General features: G+C 41.6%; 1 protein-coding gene across 6 annotated transcripts; it reads right to left on the reverse strand.

The window, feature by feature from the left end:
* Positions 1–834: 834 nt before the first annotated feature.
* LOC310812881 (guanylate-binding protein 1-like) lies at positions 835–15,259 on the reverse strand. 6 transcript variants are annotated; one of them, XM_083681620.1, is made up of 16 exons: positions 12,985–15,156; positions 12,304–12,503; positions 12,055–12,182; positions 9,938–10,047; positions 9,434–9,627; positions 8,871–9,131; positions 7,839–8,119; positions 7,501–7,713; positions 6,318–6,420; positions 5,744–5,810; positions 5,507–5,646; positions 3,662–3,764; positions 3,425–3,564; positions 2,810–2,909; positions 2,573–2,712; positions 835–1,766 (listed from the first exon to the last, which is right to left on the reverse strand). In XM_083681620.1, exons 2-16 carry the CDS (start codon positions 12,497–12,499, stop codon positions 1,690–1,692), a joined length of 2,253 nt encoding a protein of 750 aa, XP_083537746.1. In that variant the 5' UTR covers positions 12,500–12,503; positions 12,985–15,156; the 3' UTR covers positions 835–1,689. The 6 variants fall into 6 exon arrangements, with proteins under 6 accessions (XP_083537746.1, XP_083537747.1, XP_083537748.1 ...); XM_083681619.1 differs by lacking the exon at positions 12,985–15,156 and adding an exon at positions 15,172–15,259 and having other exon boundaries at positions 836–1,766; XM_083681621.1 differs by having other exon boundaries at positions 835–1,922; positions 12,304–15,156.
* Between the last annotated feature and the right edge of the window lie 9,666 nt (positions 15,260–24,925).

Consider the following 24,925-nt stretch of genomic DNA (forward strand, 5'->3'; position numbering starts at 1 on the left):
ATGGTCGGCATTGAGATTAAATAGTTTTGAAGAAAGTACTGTAGTCTCATGAGACATACTGTACTGTAACGTTGTAGTGCATCATTGCTCATTTTGACTCTTCAAGACAAAGACTCACTCTAAGCAGTGTGCTGAAGTCAGGACAAAGTCCTCCCTGATGAGCATCCCTCCACATACATGGTGTCCTCCTTTAGCCTGGACAGAGACCATGTAAGGTCTGGAGTGTGGCTTTGCTTTCTCACCTCCTATAATGCCACTCTCAGATGCCCCTTGCATTGGAAAAGAACATGCCATTACCAGCCCATTCACACAACTAAAAGTGCAAAGATGTATTGCTATAGAACTGTTGATAGATGTGTTGTGAGCAGAATGATTAATGCTAAAGCAGCTTGATGCTCTTATTCCCAGGTATGTCAATGCCGTAAAGTCAAAATCTTACCGGTGAGGGAGAGGAGCTGGCAGAGGCAGATGACATACAGGTACATGATGGTTTCACTTGGACGTGCTGAAAGAGACTGCTGGTTCTTGGGCTCTGTGTCACCTTTTCTACCTCCCACCCGCCACACAGGAAATCATGAGGGGTTGTCGTGCCAAAGGTGGTTCATGTAGACTGCAGAGATAAGTCTTACACCATTTCAACCAAGACTCAAAATGTCTCTCTCGATTCCAGTTAACCTGACCCCCCCCCCTATCTGAAATTGATGGAATTGGGGCCTTAGGTCATAGAAAAGATACCACCAGAGACCCAAGTCAAGTATGTTTTTGTACTTATGTCTCCTTTATAAACAAAGGAAATTGGTTGCGCTATGTTGATGCCATTACCTAATATCTGGTCTCAGATGATTCATACTGAGAGCAGAAGTGTTCTGGGAATATCACATCTTGTAAACAGTGATATGAACTCTGTCCATACTCTCCCCCTTATTACAAGAAAGACTCGAAGTTACGAAGAAAAAGCAACAGGTATTGTAGAGTGGGATACTTACATCTTACCACTAGGGGCAGTAGTGCTGTTGCTGTGTACATTAACCTACACTCTCCATCCTGAGCGTAGGCAGTTGAAGTTTGGTCGCTATGCCAGAAAGCCACGTTTTGGGTTCTCAATAAAGAAGTCGTATAAGTAAAGTCTGTGGCAGTCCATTTAATACCCAAGATACTACAGGTATAATCAATCAACAGTATTTATTATTTAATACAAGTTGCAACAAAGGAACAACAATCAGGTCCTTTTACAATGAGCAGAAAAGTTGTCAAGCAAAGATTATTTCTTATCTACAGAAAATACTGAGCTGACAGCTGAGCAGTATTATGGCCTGCGGGTAGAAGCTGTCCCAGAACCTGTTGGTCCAGTTCTGGATAGTCATTTGCCAGACGGTAGCCAAGAGAACAGGCCGTAGCTGGGAAGGCTGCGGTCCCTGTAAAAGCAACAACACCCTGTGGTTTGTTGTTGCAAACAAGAGGTTCATCTGAATCACCCTGTGGGGTAAACACACACACACACACACACACAATTAAGCGTCTGTGCACTAAAAATGGATAGCAGATGACAATAGTTAGATACATGAATAACAATGAAATGTACGCGTGAACAACAACCGCAACAACTACACTTGTGTGGACACAATGACACAGGTAGGTCTGTTGTTCACAGGTAGGTCTGTTGTTCACAGGTAGTTGGCAGGTCTGTTGTTAACAGGTAGTTGGCATGGCAGGTCTGTTGTTCACAGGTAGTTGGTAGGTCTGTTGTTCACAGGTAGTTGGTAGGTCTGTTGTTAACAGGTAGTTGGCAGGTCTGTTGTTAACAGGTAGTTGGCAGGTCTGTTGTTAACAGGTAGTTGGGAGAAACAGGAGATATGGGCTCCTTTCTCAGCCGTTGGTCTGAGTGGCAGATGACTCATGGCTTGTAGTGATACTGTAAGAGGCTATGCTGAAAAAAGACTCTATTTACAACTCATGCAATTTTTATTGAACTACAAAACAATGCAAACATAAAAAAATGTTTTATGCATTCACACACCATCCAATACTACATGCAATAACTACTACATTACTCGCAATAACTAACATGTGCAATTAACAATATGTGCAATAACTAACGTGCAAATTTGAATCACTTTTATACTCTGAGAAATGTATCTGTTGTGTCCTGTCCTATGCCTTGGAAATGTTTGGTGTTTGATGCTTATGTAATGTACGTTTTTATTGTAACTGTTTACCTGCCCAGGAACTGTAAATGAAAATAAGCTGTTCAGCTATAACTGATACAACAGATCTTGACAGCAGGGTTTCTGCAATTGCTGGCTTTTGGCCCAAAAATAATAATGAAAAGCTGGTAAATTCAATTGTTGCTGGTCATATTGTCCAGGAGAAGAAAAATCCTATTGCAAAATCATGCCTTTGATAAATCGATGGAAATACCAGTCAATGTGAAGCATTTTTTCTTCTTTTGACTCTATACTCCAAAGGTTATACTACACACACACACACACACACACACACACACACACACACACACACACACACACACACACAAATACAAGAGTACTTAGTCTGAGAATAGTCTGTGACTGACCTGGTACATTGATCATGCCAAAGGAGTGCCTGGTATTGTGTTTGCGGGTTTTGAAGCACTTCTCACAGAAGTCAAAGTCATCACAGTTTCTGCATTTGAATCTGGGGCCTTGGATGGGGAACATCTGGCAGCCATCACACCTTAGGGCAACAACAACAGAGTGTTCAGAGTTGATGGCCAGTGTTACTGGGTACCGTGATTAACATGGTGAACGTGATATCATTCATGCGGCCATACTGAGTTCGTGGGTGAACACTGGGCACGAGCTCCATCTCAGACAGCAGTCCAGTCCAGTGATACAGTGGAGAGAAGTCCACGATCATCTTCCCATTAAGGGCTGAACAAATCACAGGTTCATTAGTCAAAACAAATACATTGTAATTTATTCATATTATTTATTTAGACATACTCTTATTTGGACTTACAGCTGAAATTGCTTCAAAGTGAAGCCTGTGTCCAATGTAGCAATGTACTTTTCAATTATTAGCTTGCACTGCGAAACCAAAGACTCTATTTAGATACTCAAAGAGGTTAAAAGAGCAGGGTGTAAGTCTGTTGTAAATCTGCCACCTTCTTTCAAGGGATCTCATTCCCGGATCGCTACTGATTAAACAGTCATTACAGCCATTAGGAAGCTTTTAGAAAGCTTGAATATTACATATTGCACCTTGAAGTAGTTTCAACATCTTTGATATACACGTTATACAGTAGCTAAACATACATAGCCATTACATTACATTGGCGGGGGGGGGGGGGGATATCAGCCTTTTGAACTGTGACAGCGCACATCCTTGGGTAAAAGTCATTATTCACCACTCTTCAATACTTGTCTGGGAATAGTCTGTGACTGACCTGGTTCATTGATCATGCCAAAGGAGTGCCTGGTAATGTGTTTGCAGGTTTTGAAGCACTTCTCACAGAAGTCAAAGTTATCACAGTTTCTACATTTGAATCTGTGGCCTTGGATGGGGACCGTCCAGCAGCCATTACACCTTAGGGCAACAACAACAGAGTGTTCAGAGTTGATAACCAGCATCACTTGGTACCGTGATTAATAGGGTGAACGTGATGTCATTCATGTGGTCATACCAAACTCCTTTGTGCACCAGCTCCATCTTAGACAGCAAGCCAGTTGAATGATGCAGCTGAGGGTTAGGATCCATGATCACATCCTTCCAAGCAGCACTGAAGGCTGAAGAAAACACAGGCCCATTAGTCAAAACAAATACAAGATAATTTAGTTAGATTATTTATTTGGACATACACTAATTTGGATTTACATCTGAAAACTTTCCATTGCCTGCATAGTCCCTCACGGAGTGACATTCCACAGTGGCCACACCCCTCTACTGGGGTACGGAAGGGGTCCTCTGTGACCTGTCGGTTGTGGGTTCGATTCACGCTGGGACCATATATACTGTAAAATGTATGCACTCACTGCAATGTAAGTCGCTTTGGATAAAAGCGTTAGCTAAATGGCATATATAATTGCGGTTGCCAATGGGCTTTTGTTCTACCAATATCACCAGTAGATGCTGTGCAATAAATTATGCTCATCAAATAATCAAGGATAGAAATTCTTCACAATCCCAAGAGGATCTCATTCCTTCCAAAGAAATCGATGAATATTAGTAACAGTTAGGTACAGGCTATTTACGAAAAGTGTACAAGCCAGCTAACATAAGATGAGTATAACTTAGTAACTGCTAGCTCAACACGACAAAACAGGTAGCTAGCTAGGTTGCTAGCTAGCTCAAAGCAATTGAATTGAATCAACAACTAACTTAGGTATATGCCGGTGTGCTCCCATATTTAACATTCAATGTCCTTGGACATTATTTAGAAGAAATAATATCTTCATGGACACTCTATAAAATCATGTCAGACACAACATGACATATGTGCAGGGCTTTGTTTTCAGTGTCAATTGTGAAGATCTGTTCACTTTTTCTTTGCTCACATCCTGCTCATCACTTGGTAAACTCAGTTACAGTATTTCCCACAAAACACAGAGATGTCTATTCGCATTGGATTCATTTTACCTGAGGTTATTTTTACAGGCCAAAAGACAGGAGGTAAAATAGGTCGTAATTATTAGATTATTATCTGCATCGGAGGGGCTGAAGTGGACAGAATTGACAGCTTCAACTTCCTTGGTGTCCACATCACAGAGGACTTAACCACACCCACTCTGTGATCAAGAGAGCGCGTCAGCGCCTGTTTTTCCTAAGGCGGCTGAGGAAATTTGGTATGGACCCCCAGATCACCGCCCTAGACCATAAGGCTCTACAGAGGGTGGTGAAAACGGCCCAGTTCATCACGGGCCACAAGCTACTTACCATTCAGGACATTTACTCAAAGAGGTGCAAGAGAAAAGCCAGGAAGATCAGGGATCCCAGCCATGCCCTGTTCTCTCTGATTTGATTTGAAGAACCAAATTTTACATTTTGGCAATATGAAAGTACATGTCAAATGACGAACAATTGGATGTCACCCATTGGCCTATAGGTGGTGATGTAATAAGCACCTTAATTCTAAGGCTCAGCCCCACTGTCACATTTGAGTTAGTTATGAAAGGTGGTATCCTGGTCCCTCTCCTCACAAGGAACATATTTGCCTCAAGATTTTCAAGATTCTTTGATTTTGTGAAAAACCTTAAAAATACGTATTTTAATTAACCGTAATACCGATACTGGTTTAATGGGTACACATGCTCATGGCTCAGTGATGAGTCAAAAATTACAGAATGGCACGCTACTCAAACATTCCAATTTCATATAAAAAAAAAAACTACAGTGTAAATACTACTTTTCCTGTCTTTTGTATGGTATGTACACTATAGGATATTGAATAAACACGGTGAAAATGAATACACACACACACACACGCACACACACACATAAGTACTTAGTCTGAGAATAGTCTGTGACTGACCTGGTTCATTGATCATGCCAAAGGAGTGCCTGGTATTGTGTTTGCAGGTTTTGAAGCACTTCTCACAGAAGTCAAAGTTATCACAGTTTCTGCATTTGAATCTGGGGCCTTGGATGGGGAACATCTGGCAGCCATCACACCTTAGGGCAACAACAACACAGTGTTCATAGTTGATGACCAGTGTCACTGGGTACCGTGATTAACATGGTGAACGTGATGTCATTCATGCGGTCATACCGAACTGTTTTGTGAACACTGGGCACCAGGTCCATCTCAGTCAGCAGTCCAGCCCTGGTACTCAAGGCTGAACAAAACACAGATAGAGACAAAACAAATACAAGGTCATTCATTCATATTATTTATTTAGATATATATGTATTTGGACTTATAGCTGCAAACTTAAGCCTAAACTCCATGGCCTGCATTGTTTCAAACTATAGTTTAATGTATAGTATAATGGAAGCCACAGAAAATGTTGCAATGTGTCTATCTATCTATCTATAGATATATCAACCTTTTCTCATCTATCTGGTCCCTATCTATCTTACCCTCTGACCATCTGTCCATCCTACTATCTCACAGAAAACTAACTCATGTGGGAGAGGACCAGCAATGGAAACAAGTTCAGTCAGGACACTTACGTTGTTTTAACATTGTTTAACGAAAATGGTAATACATTAAGTTTGACGTAATTGGATGGCTCTGCTCTGTATAGCAAAGGTAGGGCTCCCTCATCACACACACAGGCACACGCGCACGCGCACACGCACACACTCTAAAATGCTTACAGTAATGACAGAGGGGGCCTTACCTTCCATCTTATGTTGTTCTTTGCTGAGATACTGATCTGCTGCCAGGATAGCACCTCCTTCATTAGCCTTCCCTTCCAGATACTCATTCAATACCTCCTCACTCTGAAAACACACACACACACACACACACACACATACACTTCTGTTTCCTCATACCTGTATACCTTCAAAATAGTTATAGTATGTCAGTGTATGCGGTATTGTAGTTATGATCATTTTGACCCATTTCACAGTTGCATGATAGCAAGTCGCTTGCAGTTCCCCCGGAGGATAGTACATTAAGTACATTAAATGCAAACATCAAGCTTCAGATGTACGTTCACAAAAGGTAATTGTCACCAGAAGGTTCTCATCTACAGATTGAAAATTATAATCATGAAAAACATGTTATTAGCCTAATGTCACTGTTGTGAAGGGTCATGGCTCTCACTCACATTCCCCAATGACCTGGCCACTCCCCTCCTTCCCTGTAACTAGCCACACCTGATCCCACTTTCACTGACTGACATTCTTCTGCTCACCACACGATGTATTAGCCTGACTCTCCCTAAATAGTCTTTGGTGCTGATTATGGGCATCCAGCTAATGCAACCTACTGACCTAAACCTTGTTGTGTGTGACCAACAAATAAGTGCTTTGTATTGTATAATGATATTGCTTATCAGCAATTGTGTTACATCCAAGGCCTTTTTAGTTTGCACTAAACTGTTTCCTTGTTTCTCTTTAAACCTAATTACCCCGTGCAATTACCCTTTGTTGCTTGTGTGTAAAATGATTCTCTTTAGTTTAGTTTGTAGTCAGCAGTGTGGGTCATGCCTGTTTTGTTACCCTTCACTGTTTCTTCCCTGTGTCTCACCAGACAAACACAACCTTACAACTAATTACCACCAATTATGACTTACTTCATGGATTTTCTCCTCCTGATTAATACCCCATAGTGGCAGCTTGTATACCTTAACCAACCATTGTTAATGCAGTCCTAACCTACCTAATTTTAGTTATCATTCTTTATTTCGTTTCAAGAAAATAGCTGATTTCTTCATCATTGCCAAAATTGTTAGACTAGGTTAATCACTGAAAGAAAGTGTATCAAAATGTGAGGCAACCAAAATTAGGGTGGGTACTTTCACCAGAAACAAATTCAATACTGAATGAAAGACTTGAATGTCTCCTCATGCATACCATAAATCCTTTGCCCCTCTCAGATTTGTATTGTTGGATCAGCTCCATGATGTTTTCACAGTAGTCTGTGTAGCCCCCTGGTGGTCTGTAGGAGCCACGTCTCAAAGCCCTCTCCAGGGGTCGAAACACACGTGTGATGACAGCTCTGCACACCCTCCGAGACTCCTCAATGTTCTTCTTACATATCTGGTCATAGTCAGACTGGAGCTGCCTCTGTAGATGATAAAGATGGGTAGAAAGAGAGAAGGATATATATGAATACAGAAGAAATGAGAGGTAGCTACAGACAGCATTTACCTGTCACCTTAAAACATAAGCTAAATAAGAAAAAACAATACCATGAGCTGTTTATGGTGACTCTGATTCTCGTCTTTGAAGCTGAGACTCATGAAGATGTTGAGAGCTTCTTTATTCACGGCTGCATGAATACCAGAAAGCACCTTCTGGTTCTGTGTAGGGAAGGTAACTTGTCTGGCCATCTCTGTCTGGTAGTGCTCCACTGCTTTGGTTACAGCAGTACAATTCTGGGTCTTGGCTAGAGCCTCCACTGCACTGTCCAGACAGGGAATCTGACCACTGCTGATCGCCTCGGTGTACATGACAGCCAGATTCGCCAACACTGACAGAGACAGAAGACATGGTGGATCTTACAGAGCAGCTTGTACATACACCAACATCTCTAGTCTAGACGTACATATGCTCCAATGCCAACAACAGAAGAGAGGAATGGATATGGGTGCAGTGTAAACTGTATAATAAGTGATAGGACAACATACTATTGATCCTAAAAATTACCTGCATAATAAATGCACTAAAGATGGTATTATCTTTATCATATTGGTATTCATAGTACAGAAGTTGGTAGTTGTAACATTATACAATGGTTTGATCCGGTCACCACATTATTTAAAAAGGCTGCAAGTAGCAGTGGGAGTGCTTTGTTAAAGCAGTAGGGAGTTGTAATAGACTACAGTGGTGTAGTGATTTAGTTAAAGGGGTAATCTGGGATTCAAACAACAACAAATCAGTCACCCCGCCACTTCAGTCACCCCGCCACACTGGGCCTAGAGAAATATAACCTCTCTCAAATTCAGAGACAGAGCTATGGACCACCCATGAGGTCAAAATGATACCTTTTAACCATGTTTTGAAGCTATACAGGGTTTGTTTACAGTTACATTGTTTACAAACAATGGAGTACAACAAGCTTATATTTTGGGTTCTGATGGGGTAAGACCCTAACCCTAACCCTAACCCTAAATTGAACCAAACTGAGGCAAAAATAAACGTGTTATTTTTTAAGAATCAATTGATATATATATATCAATCATTTAAAAGTAAAAAAAAGGCTGTAGATGCAGGTTACTCACTGATGCCAGTGACCTTCAGGCCTCCTATCATAGTCTTGGTCTCAGTGCTGGTGTAGATGTAATCACAGAACTCCGTGGCCTGCTTGACAAAACTGGGATCCAGGTCTGCATCCGTCAGCTCCTCCATCCTTCTCAGGTCCTTTGTGTTGGCTGGACGCTCGAACACAAAGCACTTTCGTCTCGGGAAGAATGTCCTCAGACATAGCCGAGGGCGGTTGTATTCCTCAATCTTCTTGTATTGCTTAATCTTCTGGGGGTCTCCTTTTTAATCAGTAAATGAAATGAAGTAAATGAAGCATATGAACGTAAATGAAGCATGTGAACGTACATCTGAAGCTTGATGTTTGCACTTAATGTACCTAATGTACTAACCAGCTATAGTAGATGTGAAATGTTCACAAGAAGGTTAAGCTAAGCTAAGCTAAGTGCTATTTCATTAATAAACTATGTTGGAGACTGATGTGACTGATATCTAGTTGCTGTGTCCCACAATCCTGAAGTTTATTCTTTCGGACAATATGTAAGATATTTATCATCATCTGCAAGTCATGATCACACCTCACCTTTCACCAGTAGGAGCGAATTCTCCAGGTACTCATCTGCGGTGATGGGCTGTCCGTCAATCTCTAGATCCAGGTAGAAATCTCTGATGGTCCAGATGAAGGAAGGGAAGACCTTCATGAACTCATTGGACTTGGCCTCCTCTCCCTTTGCTTTTGTCTTCACCTTGATGTGCTCTGTCAGTTCTGTCATGTAGCTGCAGGGGGCGCTGTTCAGGAGGAAAACTATTTCCAGATGAATAACATACCCTCGTACACATACGCAAACACTTGGCATATCAAATGTTAATCGATCAGTTGATACAACAAATACCGCCTTGGGCTGTATGTAGCATCTATATATTTTGTTAGACACATTATTTAATCCATCAGTTAGATCCATAGATTTTCTGAAAAGTAATGATGGTTGACTAATAAAATTGCTTAATCATGTTTGCCTTAACACACACACAAACACACACACAACTAGACACACACACACACACACACACACACACCAAAGGATACTTTATGTTTTCTAAGGCCTTGTTATCAATAGTCCCCATACTGTTGTACACCAGGACGCTACTCAGTAACACAGCCAGGCAGAAGATCCATGTGTCGTTCTTTTCATCTCCCTGAAACACACAAAAACAATAAACTGTATCACTGGAGATCCCATTTAACAAGTGGGCCACTAGGCCTAGGCTGTAGTATGATATCAGCAGCCATAATAAGTAATGCCATTGCTTTTCTGAGCGTGTCCCATTTACACCAATTGAGTGAGTGCAACAAATTCAACAGGAGTGATTAGATTTTGGAGGGTGAACATCACTGAGACAAGTCATAATAGCCTAATCATGTAGTCACAACTGTGTTAGCCTGCTGAGCATTTGAACCACCTCTGTAACATTTCAAGCCCCTTTAACCTCCTCCATACAGAGACCCATCCAGGTCAGGGCACCAATGTGACAGAGGGGGGTTGAATCCAGGTCTCCTGCAAGCCATATCACAGTCATAGCCCACTAAGCTAAAGCCTAGGCATTAGCTCAGAGGGCAAAACAACAACTGGAACAACTGGCTCATACCAATGTGTTCTATGAGGTACTAAGAAGGATGTGTAATAGAGGTGGTTTGGAGACTGCAATCACATGATGAGTAACCTTGCCTGCAGTCCTGGACACTTACCGTACAGTAGCTCCATGAGCTAAAAGCAGGCTTTAGCTTAAAGAGCTATGGGCGGTGTTGTGGTGTAAAGGGGACACATGTCATCAAAACATTGTGTTGCCCCATTGTATCAGGCTTGTCCAACACAAATAAAAAATACTGAAGCAAATAAAATATGTATTTCAAATATTATGAATGTGTTCATTATTAATATGTTAATTTCTTATGTGAATGTACAACTTGGGACTGATGCTGAAAATTAGCACAAGCTAAAGCATTGCTCTGCTCTTGATTTTTTAATGTGTCAATGTTGTAATTGTATCTATCTCTTCTGAAATAAACAACTGGTAAAACAACGGGACTGAGGTGGAGCGAGTCACCAGCTTCAAGTTTCTGGGTGTCCACATCTCTGAGGACCTCTCCTGGACCCTCAACACCTCCACCCTGATAAAGAAGGCTCACCAGCGTCTCTTCTTCCTGAGGAGACTAAAGAAGGTCCATCTGTCTCCTCAGATCCTGGTGAACTTCTACCGCTGCACCATCGAGAGTATCCTTACCAACTGTGTCACAGTATGGTATGGCAACTGCTCGGCATCGGACCGGAAAGCACTGCAGAGGGTGGTGAAAACTGCCCAACGCATCACCGGTTCCTCACTCCCCTCCATCGAGGCTGTCCAGGGCAAACGATGCTTGCGTAAGGCACGCAGCATCGTCAAGGACATTTCTCACCCCAACCATAGACTTTTCACCCCACTCCCCTCCGGGAGGCGCTACAGGTCTCTCCGCACCCGAACCAGCAGGTTCAGAGGCAGCTTCTTCCCTGCGGCTGTCACCCTACTGAACTTGAACACTGCACCTACCTGACAACCTACCAACCCCTGCAACCCCTGCAACCCCCCCCCCCCCACCCGGACAATTGCACTATTACTCCCCTCCCCTGCTCTTACTCAATACCACTGCTCTTCTGTACATACCTGTCCATACTGTTCATACTGTTCATAATGCACATAATGCACATATCCTTATATTTTCTTTAATACTACTGCACATACTGTACATACCTGTTTATACGGCATTCCATATTTATATTTATTCTGCTATCTACCTCATGTTACTGTTAATACATATATACTGCTAGACTGCATTACCTATACAGCTCATATGCTGCTACACTGTTCATACTGTAACTTATTTATTCTGCTATAATGCTACTGCTACTCATATACTGCTTATACTGCACTGCTAATATTATACTGCACTACTTACTGCTCATATATTGCACTACCTGTAAATACTGTTCATTGCACTTTCTGCTATTTTGCACTTCTGGTTAGTGCATTTCGTTGTCTCTGTACTTGTACTCTGCACAATGACAATAAAGTTGAATCTAATCTAATCTAATCTAAATACATTAACAGAACAGTACTAGTAAGTAAAGCAATACAAATACTTCTCATCCCTAATGCCAGTGTCCCTACCTTCATAACATCCCCCAGTCCCTCAGTGTCCAGCAGCACCAGAGTGTGTCCAGGTTTAGAGGGGTGAGGCACACACCACATCCAGATACCTTTAGTCTCTGACTCAATAGTGGCTCCCAGGGCAAAACCTAAACACAATTTAAATATTAGGGAAAACAATTCATAAATGAATCCAAGTAAATAAAGTATAACGAACTGTGTAAAACTAGTCCAATCCAAAACAGGCTATGTCAAGTTGAACAATCTCACCTTTTTGCTTTAAAGCGAGTTTGTTCATGAGGTAGGATTTGCCGGTGCGATACAACCCGACCACTGCCACAACCACAACAGGCTGCTGGATCCGCTTCAGAATCGTCACAGAGTCAGACACGACTCGGAGGTTTCCCTCTGGGTCGTTCTCAATCAGACACACTGGTTCCTCCATCCTCACTGTAGAACCTGCCATTACCCTGGCCAGCAAAATCACCACAAACACATGACTACAGGACAGATCTGATCTGTGGACTGCGGGCCGGTGAGCAACGTGATCTGTGGATGAGCTATCCCCTACAAGGAGGAGGACCTCAGTGGCTCACTTTAGTGAGTTTATCACTTTAATGAAAGTGAAAGAGTTTAACTGTCTATTCTAGGAAATCTATTTTGGAGTCTTTCCCAGAACTGACTATCAAACTCTTTCATTTTCATTTACAGTAACCATGTCCTTTGAGTAACATAGCATGTGTTATAAATGTGCATTGCATGTAATTTGACTTTACAAAAAAGGGAAAGGACTGCTACACCCAAGTAGGATGTGTGTCCCAATAGTTGGTGGTCTTCAGTTATCTGAAATAGTCACACAATACAGATGACACAGTAAACCACCCAATCCTTCTCTCCACCCTCTCAGAATTGGGCATCTCTGGCTCTGCACTCTCTTGGTTTGCAGCCTACCTGGCCGGTCGCTCCTACCAGGTGACCCCTCACCACTGGTGTCCCCCAGGGCTCTGTCCTTGGGCCTTTACTGTTCTCTCTCTATACCAAATCTCTCGGCTCTATAATTTCTTCACATGGTTTCTACTGTGACCTCCTCCCATACAGCCAAGAACCTTGGGGTAATCCTTGACAACTACTTATCCTGTGTGGCGAACAGCACAGCGACAGCACGCTCCTGTAGATTCTTCCTCTACAACATCTGGATAAGTCCATTCATCACCAGAGAAGCAGCACAACTTTTGGTCCAAACACTTGTGATCTCCCGCCTTGACTACTGCAATGCACTCTTGGCCGGACTCGCCGCCTCCTCCATCAGGCCTCTGCAGCTCATCCAGAACGCTGCCGCTCGTCTGGTGTTCAATCTCCCCAAATTCTTCCATGTCACGCCCCTCCTCCGCACCCTCCACTGGCTCCCGGTAGCAGCTCGCATCAAATTCAAGACCCTGGTGCTTGCCTACTGGGCAGCAAAGGGAACAGCCCCTCCCTACTTGCAAGCAATGGTTAGCCCCCAAACCCCTGCAAGATCACTCCGCTCGTCCACCTCGGCTGCCCGCCTGGCACCGCCGCCTCTACGTGGATGCAGTGGCCGCGCTACTCGGTCACAGCTTTTCACTGTCCTGGCGCCCCGCTGGTGGAATGAGCTTCCCACTACTGTCAGGACTGCAGAGTCACTTCCGATCTTTTGCCGTAGATTGAAATCTCTTCAGGCTACATCTTAACAGTCCCTCCTAAAGACCGCTTCACCCTCACTACCCCCCCTATACTAACCCTAACCCCAACCCTAGAGACCTCTTCATCCCCGCCATCCCCCCTGTACAAGTTCTCTCCTGCTAATAAAAATAAATAAATAAAGGCATGCAGCATCGTCAAGGACAGTTCTCACCCCAATTCATAATGCACATACCCTTATTTTTTTACTAATCTTATAATGCTACTGTTAATACACTGCACATATCTGTATATACTGTACATATCTGTTTATACTGTTCGTACTGCATTCCATATTTATTCTGCTTATTTACTCTACTTATAATGTTACTGTTAATACATATACTGCTTATACTGCACTACTTATACTGCTCATATACTGCACTACCTGTATATATTGTTCACATTGCACTTTTCTGCTTTTTTTGCACTTCTGGTTAGACGCTAACTGTATTTCGTTGTCTCTGTACTTGTACTTTGCACAATGACAATAAAATTGAATCTAATCTAATCTAATCTAATCTAAAAAACCGCTGGACTGCATAGGACACATGTAATGGAATATACAAAAAAAACGTTGAAGGCTAAATTTGATTTTTACTACCACTCTACACAGCAACACTTCTTGAATATGAATCAAGTGAGTTTCAACCATGCCATCAGGATCATCAACGATGACCCCAACAGTGCCCCCCTCAAGTCACTCACACACTCACTGACACCATAACACATATTCACTCACATAATTATCCATTGCACTCATCTTCCACTGTAATTATCTTTCCTGTCAACCTGTCATTGCCATTGTATATATCCATTGTGCCATTGTGTACATTGCTTCACCGCTGTTTATACTGCTTATACTGTTTATCTTTTTTTATTATTTCTATTTTATTTTATTTTGTTCTATTTGAAAATGTATTGCTGCACTACTCTGTGGCACTGTCACTTTTGCATTTCACTGTATACTTGTATGCACGTGACAAATAAAGAATCTTGAATCTTGAGCGGTGTCATACAAAGTGTTGACAGCTTTTTACTGTGCCCCACCAGTTCAAAGTGCCCCATCTAGACTGCATAGAAGACACATAATGGACTGTAAACAAATACATTTTTGCAATTTCAGCAATGTATCTCAGCCCCATCTGTGTTGCCACTGCATGCTACTATTTGGCCAGCAGATCCTGCGACTCTCATTCTTTATGTATACAGCTGATGCATCTTGGGATTAAACAATTGGAACTTCACTCAGGGTTTTGGACTCTTTATTTGGTAAAAGGCACATTTTATCTTCTAAGAATCTAAGTTTTATCAAATCCATTATGTGTGCCCTATGCAGTCCAGATGGGGCACTTTGAACTGTTGGGCCACAGTAAATAAAAAACGCTAACACTTCGTACCCTACTGATGTACCCTAGTACACATGCAGAGACCTACCTTGAAATCGCAGACTGTCAGTCGAGCAGGTTGAATTGTTGGAGCCGTTTCAGGATCTGCTATTGGCACAGTGAAGAACAGATTGAGCCGCACAACTTTTATAGAGAGCAAAACGAAAGTGAAGGAAACAAAAAAGGGGGAATTCAGAACCTGTGACTTACTCAAAAAACTATGGATCAGATGAGTTTGAGTCTAAAGCGATGTCTTAACAAATGTTGTTGGCTATTTACTCCGGCCATACACTTCAAAGTGCCCTATCTGCACTGCGTAGGACACACATAATGGACTGTACACGAAATATTTTCCAAGGCTAAACATGATTTTTACTACTACTCGACAACACTTCTTGTATAGATATCAAGTTTCAACCATGAGGGGTGTTGTACGAACAATTATTGACACTGTGTCCCAACAGTTAAAGGTGCTACCTCTACATTGCATAGGGAACACATAATGGACTGTACACGAACTATTATATGTCATACGAACAATTATGTGCTAATAATTGTTTGTATGACACCCCTCATGGCTATCCGTAGCCTCCACTGGAGAGATGCATGATGCAAGTCGTTTCAGGTTCTGCTTCTGGCACAGTGAATAATAGATTGAGCCGCACAACTTTTATAGAGACCAAAATAAATAAATAAAGGGAGAATTCCCCGTGGACCGGTAGATCTAGTTTTCAGGACCTGTGACTTTAACTCCAAAAACTATAGATCAGATGAGTTATATACACTTCAAAGTGTCCTATCTGCACTGCGTAAGACACACATAATGGACTGTACACTAAATATTTTCCAAGGCTAAACATGATTTTACTAACACTTCTAGTATTCGCTGAAGCAACTACGCCAAAGCAAGAATTCCTCTGACATGGTGCCATGTCATCACTACACAGGTATCTTAAAAACTCAAATCATTCCGGTTGTTGGGCGGGTTGTAAATACTGTACATTCCAACTTCGTACATGCACATAAGCATGCACTCGGTGGCTTGCCCCTGGTACTACAGTGCCCTCCATACACATTGGAAAGAGGAAGCATTTTGTCTTCTTTTAGCTCTATAGTTTAGATTTGAAATCAAACAATTACTATGAGGTTACAGTAGAGATTCTCAGATTTAATTTGATAAAACTAAGACTCCTAGAAGTAGGGGCGGCGCTAGAGATTTTGGGCCCTATTTTGCCCCCCCCCCCCCCACCACCACCACCACCACCACCCATTTGACGACCCGTAGTTTAATAGACTGGTAGCTCTAGTGTAGTCTAGTGTTAATTACCCAATACTTAGCCTCCTGTCATGTATGAATGTCAGAGGTACATGAGTGGCATCTCTCATTACTGTTGTTTTCTGGCAAAAAGACATGTGAATTCAAAATCAGTTTTGAGGAGTTCATTGAAATTCAATGGTATTTGACATTTTGTGTTTCCAATATGTTTCCAAACGCCAGTAATGCCCCACTGGCTCTAAACACCTCTGTAAAATGTCACAGAACAGACACAGATGTACTTCATACCCTGCTATTACTTTTCACCACTAGGTGTCAGTATTTAGTTAGAGACCTACCCTATAGCTAGTAGATAACTATAAGAAATTGAGTGTAGGCCTTGCTACTGCAAACTTCCTCAGTAAACAAACTTCCCAGTTCATCCACTTGTCTCCTTCATTTATTGATTCATATACAGTACCAGTCAAACGTTTGGACACACCTTCTCATTCAATGATTTTTCATTATTTTCATTATTTTCTACATTGTAGATTAATATTGAAGACATCAAAACTATGAAGGAACACATGGAATTATGTAGTAAACAAAAAAGTGTTATAACAAACAAACCAGAATATGTTTTATATTTTAGATTCTTCAAAGTAGTAGAATGAAGATTTGAACAACACAAGCAACAACAATGCAACACAAACAACACAAAAATGTCAAATGGGAGAGAACACAACCCCTTAACCTCAAAAAAGTGCACTCGAACAGCTCTAAATGAGCTACATAAACACTGTTCAACAGCCCCAAATGAGGCAGATATAAATATACAGTTTCAATGACTTAAATGCCAAAATCAGGGCAATGCAAGGGCAATGCAAACCTCTCCAAAAATGCTCTGGAGTTGCATTTTATAAATTGCATTTAGGAGAGCAAGAGAGGTACAGTCAGAGGGGAAAGTGGCAGAAAATATCAAATTGAGATGCCTGACTTCACTCTCAAACTGAGGTGTTATCAATGGCTGACACACAGAAGCAATAGTACTGTCACTCAACTGCCCAACTTTAAGTATGGCCGCAAATTCCTCGACAATATTTGCTGTGGTTTGGAACCGAGTGTCCAAGTCACTTATTATCTGGTCCATGGCATTGAAAAACAGTGTTACGAAATGTTGTTTCTGTCCTGTCCTCCTGACCTGTTTATTCAGGTGTCTCGTCATGGAACCTCTTCCTCCTCCTCTCGCGGCTAAGTTCTTTTTTAAATTGAAGTGGAACCCCCATTTGATTAGCAATCAATGATGCCTCAGAGAAGAGAGCATCCCATCCATTTCTCAGAGCCTGCAATCACCTATGTCTATTCCTAGATCTGAAAGCACACCCTCTATTATCCCTGTTATTTCGCTTCCAGTTTTTCTGTTGACATTTTTGAATTCAACGAACCTTTCAGTAATCTCCCATTCCTCTGTGTCGTTATTATAATGAACATATCGTATGAGCACAACATTTTGCTCAGTGTGGGAAATGTCTGGCGTAGCGTCACAGATAATTCCATAGTAGATTGCATCCTCCCTTTCCTTCAGAATGGTTTTCAAAAACCATTGCCACACAATTCAATAAACTCATTCTGTATGTCTGAGATCAAATAATGAGTTAGCCGGGTTTCTTTTTTTTTATGTCCTGATTTTCTGTAAGTGGTCTTTCAGCAGAGGATCATAATGTGCCAAAAGATCTAGCGTGCCTAGGAAATTTCCATTGTGGACATCGCCTAAATCTTTAGTTTTACCTATAAAAGGTAAATTCCTTGATGCCAAGTGCAGAGTGACATGAAGGAGTCTCTTCAAGAGAGCCTTATTTCTCTCCATTTCAGATTGTAGTTCTCTTTGCAACTGATGGTCGATGCCAGTTGCAGCCATAACAGAACACTGCAGATCATCTTCTTCTGACACCAGTACATGTGGCTCAGTATCTAATGCATCCTTATTATCTGAGCCTCACTTTGTCCCTTGCACTGGATGTTCTTCTCTGCTGCTTCCTCCTCCTCATCTGTGCTGCTGTAACTGTTGGCACTCTCCATTGCCTCTTCTGTTTCAAACCCGGTGGTTCTGCTTGTCTCCTCTCTGGCTGCATGGCTTGAAGAGGGCCCTGGCTCTGTAGTAACCATAAGGTACATAATTCACAATCTGTCCTATAACAGTATTAACATAGTAATAATACATGGAAATAGAGTTATCATAATACATTAACATTCTGCCGATTGATCTGGAATGAGCTGGGCTGCATACTTGATTAGTAGCAGTGGTTGATTGAAAAAAATTATAAATCATTAAAATGGTAACAAAAGTGGCAATACCCCCTTTACACCACATGAGCTAGCTTAAATGTTGTCCAGAAAGCTAACAATGTTATTTTAATGGGCCAGTTGTCAATGTACATTACTGGAAGAATTTAATAAGCTAAATGTTACCATTAGCTAAAGTTATATTCCATGCTTGCTAGCCAGCTAGCTGCTCACATGGTAATAGGGCATACATTAAAATATTCAAAATCTGTCGGTATGAGCCTTAACCCCAAAAAACTTCAGCTTCATGGATTGCACTGCTGTAAACATATTATCAACAAAATACTACTCACCTCCTTCTACTACAACTGGGAGGTGTGTTGAAGGAAGGGTTTCTAACCCTGAAGCTGCATCTGTGCACGATGAGGGGAGATCTGATTAGTGAACAAGCTAGTTAGCATGTATGCTAGTTAGCTAGCTATAGCAAGAGTGTGCACTAGCTGGCTACAGATTCACTGAGCTCTATTAATTATTAGGACCAAAATTGCACTCATCTCATTTTCGGTGGCGATAAAGGTAACCTACCAAATATTTAAGTGAAATGACACTGACACTGCGCTGTAAGTTAACTTAACTTGTTAGTTGGCTAGATCATCCAGCCATCATAAACCAGAGTAATGTTGGTTAGGTAGCTACGTGTAACTCATAAACTCATGTTAAACTTATATAATTATATAATGAGTAGTTTTAAACATGTCTGAGGTACTGGTTTAGTCTTTGTGACAAATAATAATTCCAAGATATTGAATGAGACAAGAAGACAAACCACGAGTGCTTCTAACCTTCAGATCATCTTAGGTTTACTCACATCAATACTCGTACCTCTCTACTCAGACTGACAAAGCTTTGATCTCATTTAATTTTCCCTTTTTGGCGCTCAATGACAAATATTTCCTATAAATAAAAATGTGCTGTATATTTTGAATAATTTTGTAAAATATAGACTAGTTGTATTTTTAAAACAGGTAGTGCTACAGGTAGAACAGTGCTATTTCCAATTATTCCAACACAATTTTGTAATCTGTTAGTAAGGATGTCATGATCAACTGTATCAAATGCAGCGCTTAAATCTAAGAGTACTAATATTGTGAGTTTATTGTCATCCATATTCATTCTTAAGTCATTTACGACCTTAACTAGTGCTGTCTCCGTACTCTGGTGGGGACGAAAACCAGATTGAAATTTCTCAAGTGTACTCATGAAGGTAATCATTTAGCTGTCTGAATACTAGTTTCTCAAGAATTTTATTTAAAAAGGAAAGGTTTGAAAGAACTTCATCCTCCAGGCAATTAAACACAGTCTTAAAAAAGGTGGTGGGGATGGGGTCAAGTGAGCAGGTAGAGGGTTTTAGTTCCATAACTTCTTTCCTCAGCATTTCTTTATCAATAGCAGCAAAACCATTCATAGTGATGTTAGCCACTTAGTAGTGTTCGAAGACAGGGGCTCACGCACATTCTGAAAAACATGTTTGAGGTCCAGCCTGATTTTTGATATCTTGTCCCTGAAAAATGTGCAAATTCTTCGCTTGTTGATACTGAGGAGAATAAAGCATGTTTTTTTGGGGCTGGATCTATGAGGCTGTCAATAATTGAGAAAAGTATTCTAGGATTATTAAGATTATTAGAAATCAGCTTTGAGAAATTAGCTTGCTTGCATTTCTAATTGCTCTGTTGAAGTTGTCAAAAAAAAATATGTCAAAATGGACTTGCAGCTTAGTTTTTCCCCATTGACGTTCAGCTCAGTTTTTCTTTAAGTTAATTATATCCCCTGTTCTCCATGGTGGTTTCTGTTTAGATTTAGTCTTCTTAAATTTGGTTGGTGCTACAGTGTCAATGGTAGTCTTTAACTTATTATTATTGACTAGGTCATCACAAGAGGACGGAAGGATCTGTGCGGGTATGTTATTAAAATGATTAACAAAAGTTTCAGCAACTTCCGGGGTAAGATAGCGTTTTGTAACAACCTACTCAGTAGTAAAGCTAGAAGATAATAATAATGCAGTGAAAAAGATACAGTAATGGTCTGAGAGTGCCAAGTCAATAAGGATTAGGGGGTACACATCAACCCTTAGGCCATGAGTAATAATTAGATCTAGCATGTGACCTTGGTTGTGTGTCGGCTCATTAACATGTTAAATGAAGTCCATGGAACTCAACATTTTCAGGAACCCAGCAGCTCTAGAGTCGGCCACGTTATCTACATGTAGATTAAAATCACCCAAAAGCATAATGTTGTCATAATTTGTACTGACAATGGACAACAATTCAGAGAATTCATCCAGGAAGATAGGACACTGTAGCCTTGGCTACAGACCTCATCTAAATGACACTTCGATCTTAGGGTGCAGATATCACGTCTTCCCAAATGGTCTAGCGGATAGGAATCTGCCGCTTCTTAAGCAGGGGGGCAGGTTCGATTCCCGTCATGGCAAATGATTCTTGTAGAAAAATAAAATGAGTCCCAACGTGTGCAACAGAACAGTTCGAAATCTCTTTACATTTTCTTTGTTCATTTTAAGTGTAGAAAAAATATTTCGTTTGTGACCATTTTTTTCTGCCGTTTTGACAACATTCTCATGACTAGAAAGAACACAAGGCTGTCTGCTGAAGGACGCTTGACTGTAGATTTTCGCTTCGTGTCAAAAGGACTCCCTGACGCACACTTTTTCAAAGTAGGTGAATTCATCAGATCTGTTTGAAACATTGCATTTTATCCATTCACGACGACTGCTTAGATACTGCAGCACACTTGCTCCATATACATTGCCCATGAGCGCAGAGCTTGTATTTGTCAATGTAACAACTTTGCTCCATCACGCCGGTTCGACGCCCCTGTAGGCACATGTTTCTCCAATTCCTTTGTGTTTCAGGCAAGTGTTAGAAATTATTTTTATAAAAACTGTTTATTATTGCTATAATAAAAATACATTACTGCAGTGTGCTAAATTGACTAATGTGATGGCCTGTTGATAAATGAGAGATGAATCAAGCATTAGTCCCATGGTACATTGGATTAATACATGGAGAGGTTAAGCCAGGTCATCAGGAAAGATGTTGCAACACACGCTTACACAAAGAGCTATAGTGGAAAGTACCAGGCTAGGGAGGACAGGCTAGGGAGGACATACCAGAGTAGGTATCTTATCTCTTACAGGGTGCTGACTCCGCAGCTGGGATGAATGGTGTGACCAGCCCGTGAACAACAAGGGATGCCAAGTCTAAACCATGGTTCCTCCCCAACCAAATAGCCAATCATAATCATTTTGTATTCTGTAAATACTTTGTTTGACTGTTTGAATGCATCCATTTTTGGAAGGTTGGTTACAGATTAACAGCTTGCTGACTGTGATTTTCTTCGCCAAAAGTGGTCCTTGTACAAGCCTAGAATTTTGACATATAAATAAATAGCTAAAAGTAAGAAGTAGTTTGTCTTCTCCTTCAAATAAAGAACACGTTTTCTCACACAAGCCACTGTGATGTAAGACGCCTTTACGCATACATCTTTTCGATGCTTAGACAGTAATGACATAATTCATGTTTACATTTCTTTAATTTTCTATGCATTGTCGTTATTCGTGACGCATCAATGACCAATTGATTATATGGCAATGCAATGAAAAAAGCGTGTGGAAACAGCCGTTAATAATAGATTTGAGAAACACATTTTTTCAATGGTGGCCGCATGGCATTCCTGTGCAGGTTACAATGGTCATTTTTCAAAACGACAAAGATATTTAAACACCTGATTATTTGTTTGGTGTGCTCTATGGCCTCGGCTACAGACCTCATCGAAATGACACTAAGATCTTAGGGTGCAGATATCACGTCTTCCCAAATGGTGTAGCGGATAGGAATCTGCTTTTTTTTACCCCGGCTACCACGGTTCGAATCCCGTCATGGCAAATGATTCTTGTAGAAAAAGAAAATGAGTCCCAACGCGTGCAACAGAACAGTTCGAAATCTCTTTAGATTTGCATCGCCATGAACATTGACGTATGATGCCTTTACGCATACAGCTTTTCAAAGCTTAGACAGTAATGACATGATTCATGTTGACATTTCTTTCATTTTTGATGCATTATCGTTATTCGTGACGCATTTTTACGCATTTTACATTTTGACGCATGATTACATGGCAATGCAATGAACAAAGCGTTTCCAAATAGCCGTTGATGAAAGATTTCAGAAACACATTTCTTCAATAGCAGACGCATGGCATTTCTGTGCAGGTCGCAATGGTCATTTTTCATTCTCATGACGATGAAGAACACAAGGCTGTCTGCTGAAAGACGCTTTACTGTAGATTTTCGCTTTGTGTCAATAGGACTCCCTGACGCACACTTTTTCAAATTAATAGTATTCGTCAGATCTTTTTATAATATTACATTACATTTACATTCATGGCATTTAGCAGACGCCTTTATCCAAAGTGATTTACAACACATACATTTGTTTAAGTAAGTGAATCATCTATCTGTCAGTCTTCATAAGATAAAGTAATCAATGCTCAGACTGCAGGCCATTGGCAGTCACAATGCTAGAAGAAGATTTTTTTTTTTTTAACAAGAGAAAAACAGGGGGATGGTGGGGGTGAAGAGATCTCTAGGGTTGGGGTTATGGTTAGTACAGGGGGGTAGTCGGGGTGAAGAGGTCTTTAGAAGGTTAAGATGTATCCTGAAGAGATGGTTTCAATCTACGGCTGAAGATTGGTAGTGACTCTGCAGTCCTGACAGCAGCGGGAAGCTCATTCCACCAGCGGGGCGTCAGGACAGTGAAAAGCTGTGACCGAGTAGTGCGGCTGCTGCATCCAGCCGAGGTGGAAGAGTGGAGTGATTGTGCAGGGGTTTGGGGGCTAACCATTGCTTGCAAGTAGGGAGGGGCTGTTCCCTTTGCAGCCCCGTTGGCAAGCACCAGGCTCTTGAATCTGATGCGAGCTGCTACCGGGAGCCAGTGGAGGGTGCGGAGGAGGGGAGTGACATGGGAGAATTTAGGGAGATTGAACACCAGACGGGTGGCAGCGTTCTGGATGAGCTGCAGAGGCCTGATGGTGGAGGTGGGGAGTCCGGCCAAGAGTGCGTTGCAGTAGTCAAGGTGAGAGATCACACATGTTTGGACCAAAAGTTGTGCTGCTTCTCTTGTGAGGAATGGACGTGTCTTTCTGATGTTGTAGAGGAATCATTTATTGCCAGTTATACATAAGACAATGAAAAAGTTACTGTCTAGTGCTCAGTTCAGGCAATGTGTCTCATTGGTCAAATTAGAAAGTGTTATTCATGATAGTTTGTCATTGGGAGGAACTTCAGTTCCCTGGCCCACAGTATAATAGCTTTGTAATACAATGTTCAGGAGACAGAGGTCAGAGACAGAACCTAAAATTGTCCTCCATCACCATCTCCATCCCTCCTTGTAGGGCTCTTCTTCTGGGTAGCTGCTGTTTTCCTGGATAGAGACAGGTATGAGAGTCACATGACTGACTACAGTCATGATCACCTAAAAGCCAGTGTTCAGAATACAGATCAAAGGATCTCTTGGAAGTCCTTTTTAAGGAGAATATAAGATCACAATACAATCCTAACCCTTCTAAAGAATGTGTTATGTACAAAAATCACAGAAGCCTTAGCTCATAAGACCAAATATATGTGAAGATAGTACCACTTAGTGGGACATGGAGCATATGAATAGATGGTATATCTGTTATATCTGTTGGTTGTATGACTTCCCCCTTGATGTCATACAACCAACGATACCAAGATGGCGGCGCGTGCACACGCAGCGACCACTCGCGCTCCAGAGAATGCGGTGTTTTGTTTGTTTAATAAGTGTTTGCCCGAAAGTTTGTCGTGTTCGTCTCGTCTGTCTGCGTCGAAATACAAGTACAGTCGACAGGCTCTGCTAGACATCTGCGAGAGCAAGATTTACAACGTTTTGGACACCACAACAGAGACACTCAAAGAGCTCGGATTACTTCGCCGGCCCGCGACTACTCGACCCGACCCGACTCGACTCGACTCGACTGCCAACACTCCCCCGGAAAGGAGAGGTCGGAAGCGGTGCGCGAGGAAGCAGAAGAGGGGCAAGCGCGGAGGTATCCGGGCTAGGCTAGCGGCTAGTCCAACTCGCCCAGCCATACCATCCATCATCCTGGCCAACGTACGATCCTTGGACAACAAAATGGATCATATACGATTGCTGAGGTCAGCGAATCG

The sequence above is a fragment of the Argentina silus genome (genome assembly GCF_951799395.1).
Source record: "Argentina silus genome assembly, chromosome: 12".
Lineage (NCBI taxonomy): Eukaryota > Metazoa > Chordata > Actinopteri > Argentiniformes > Argentinidae > Argentina > Argentina silus.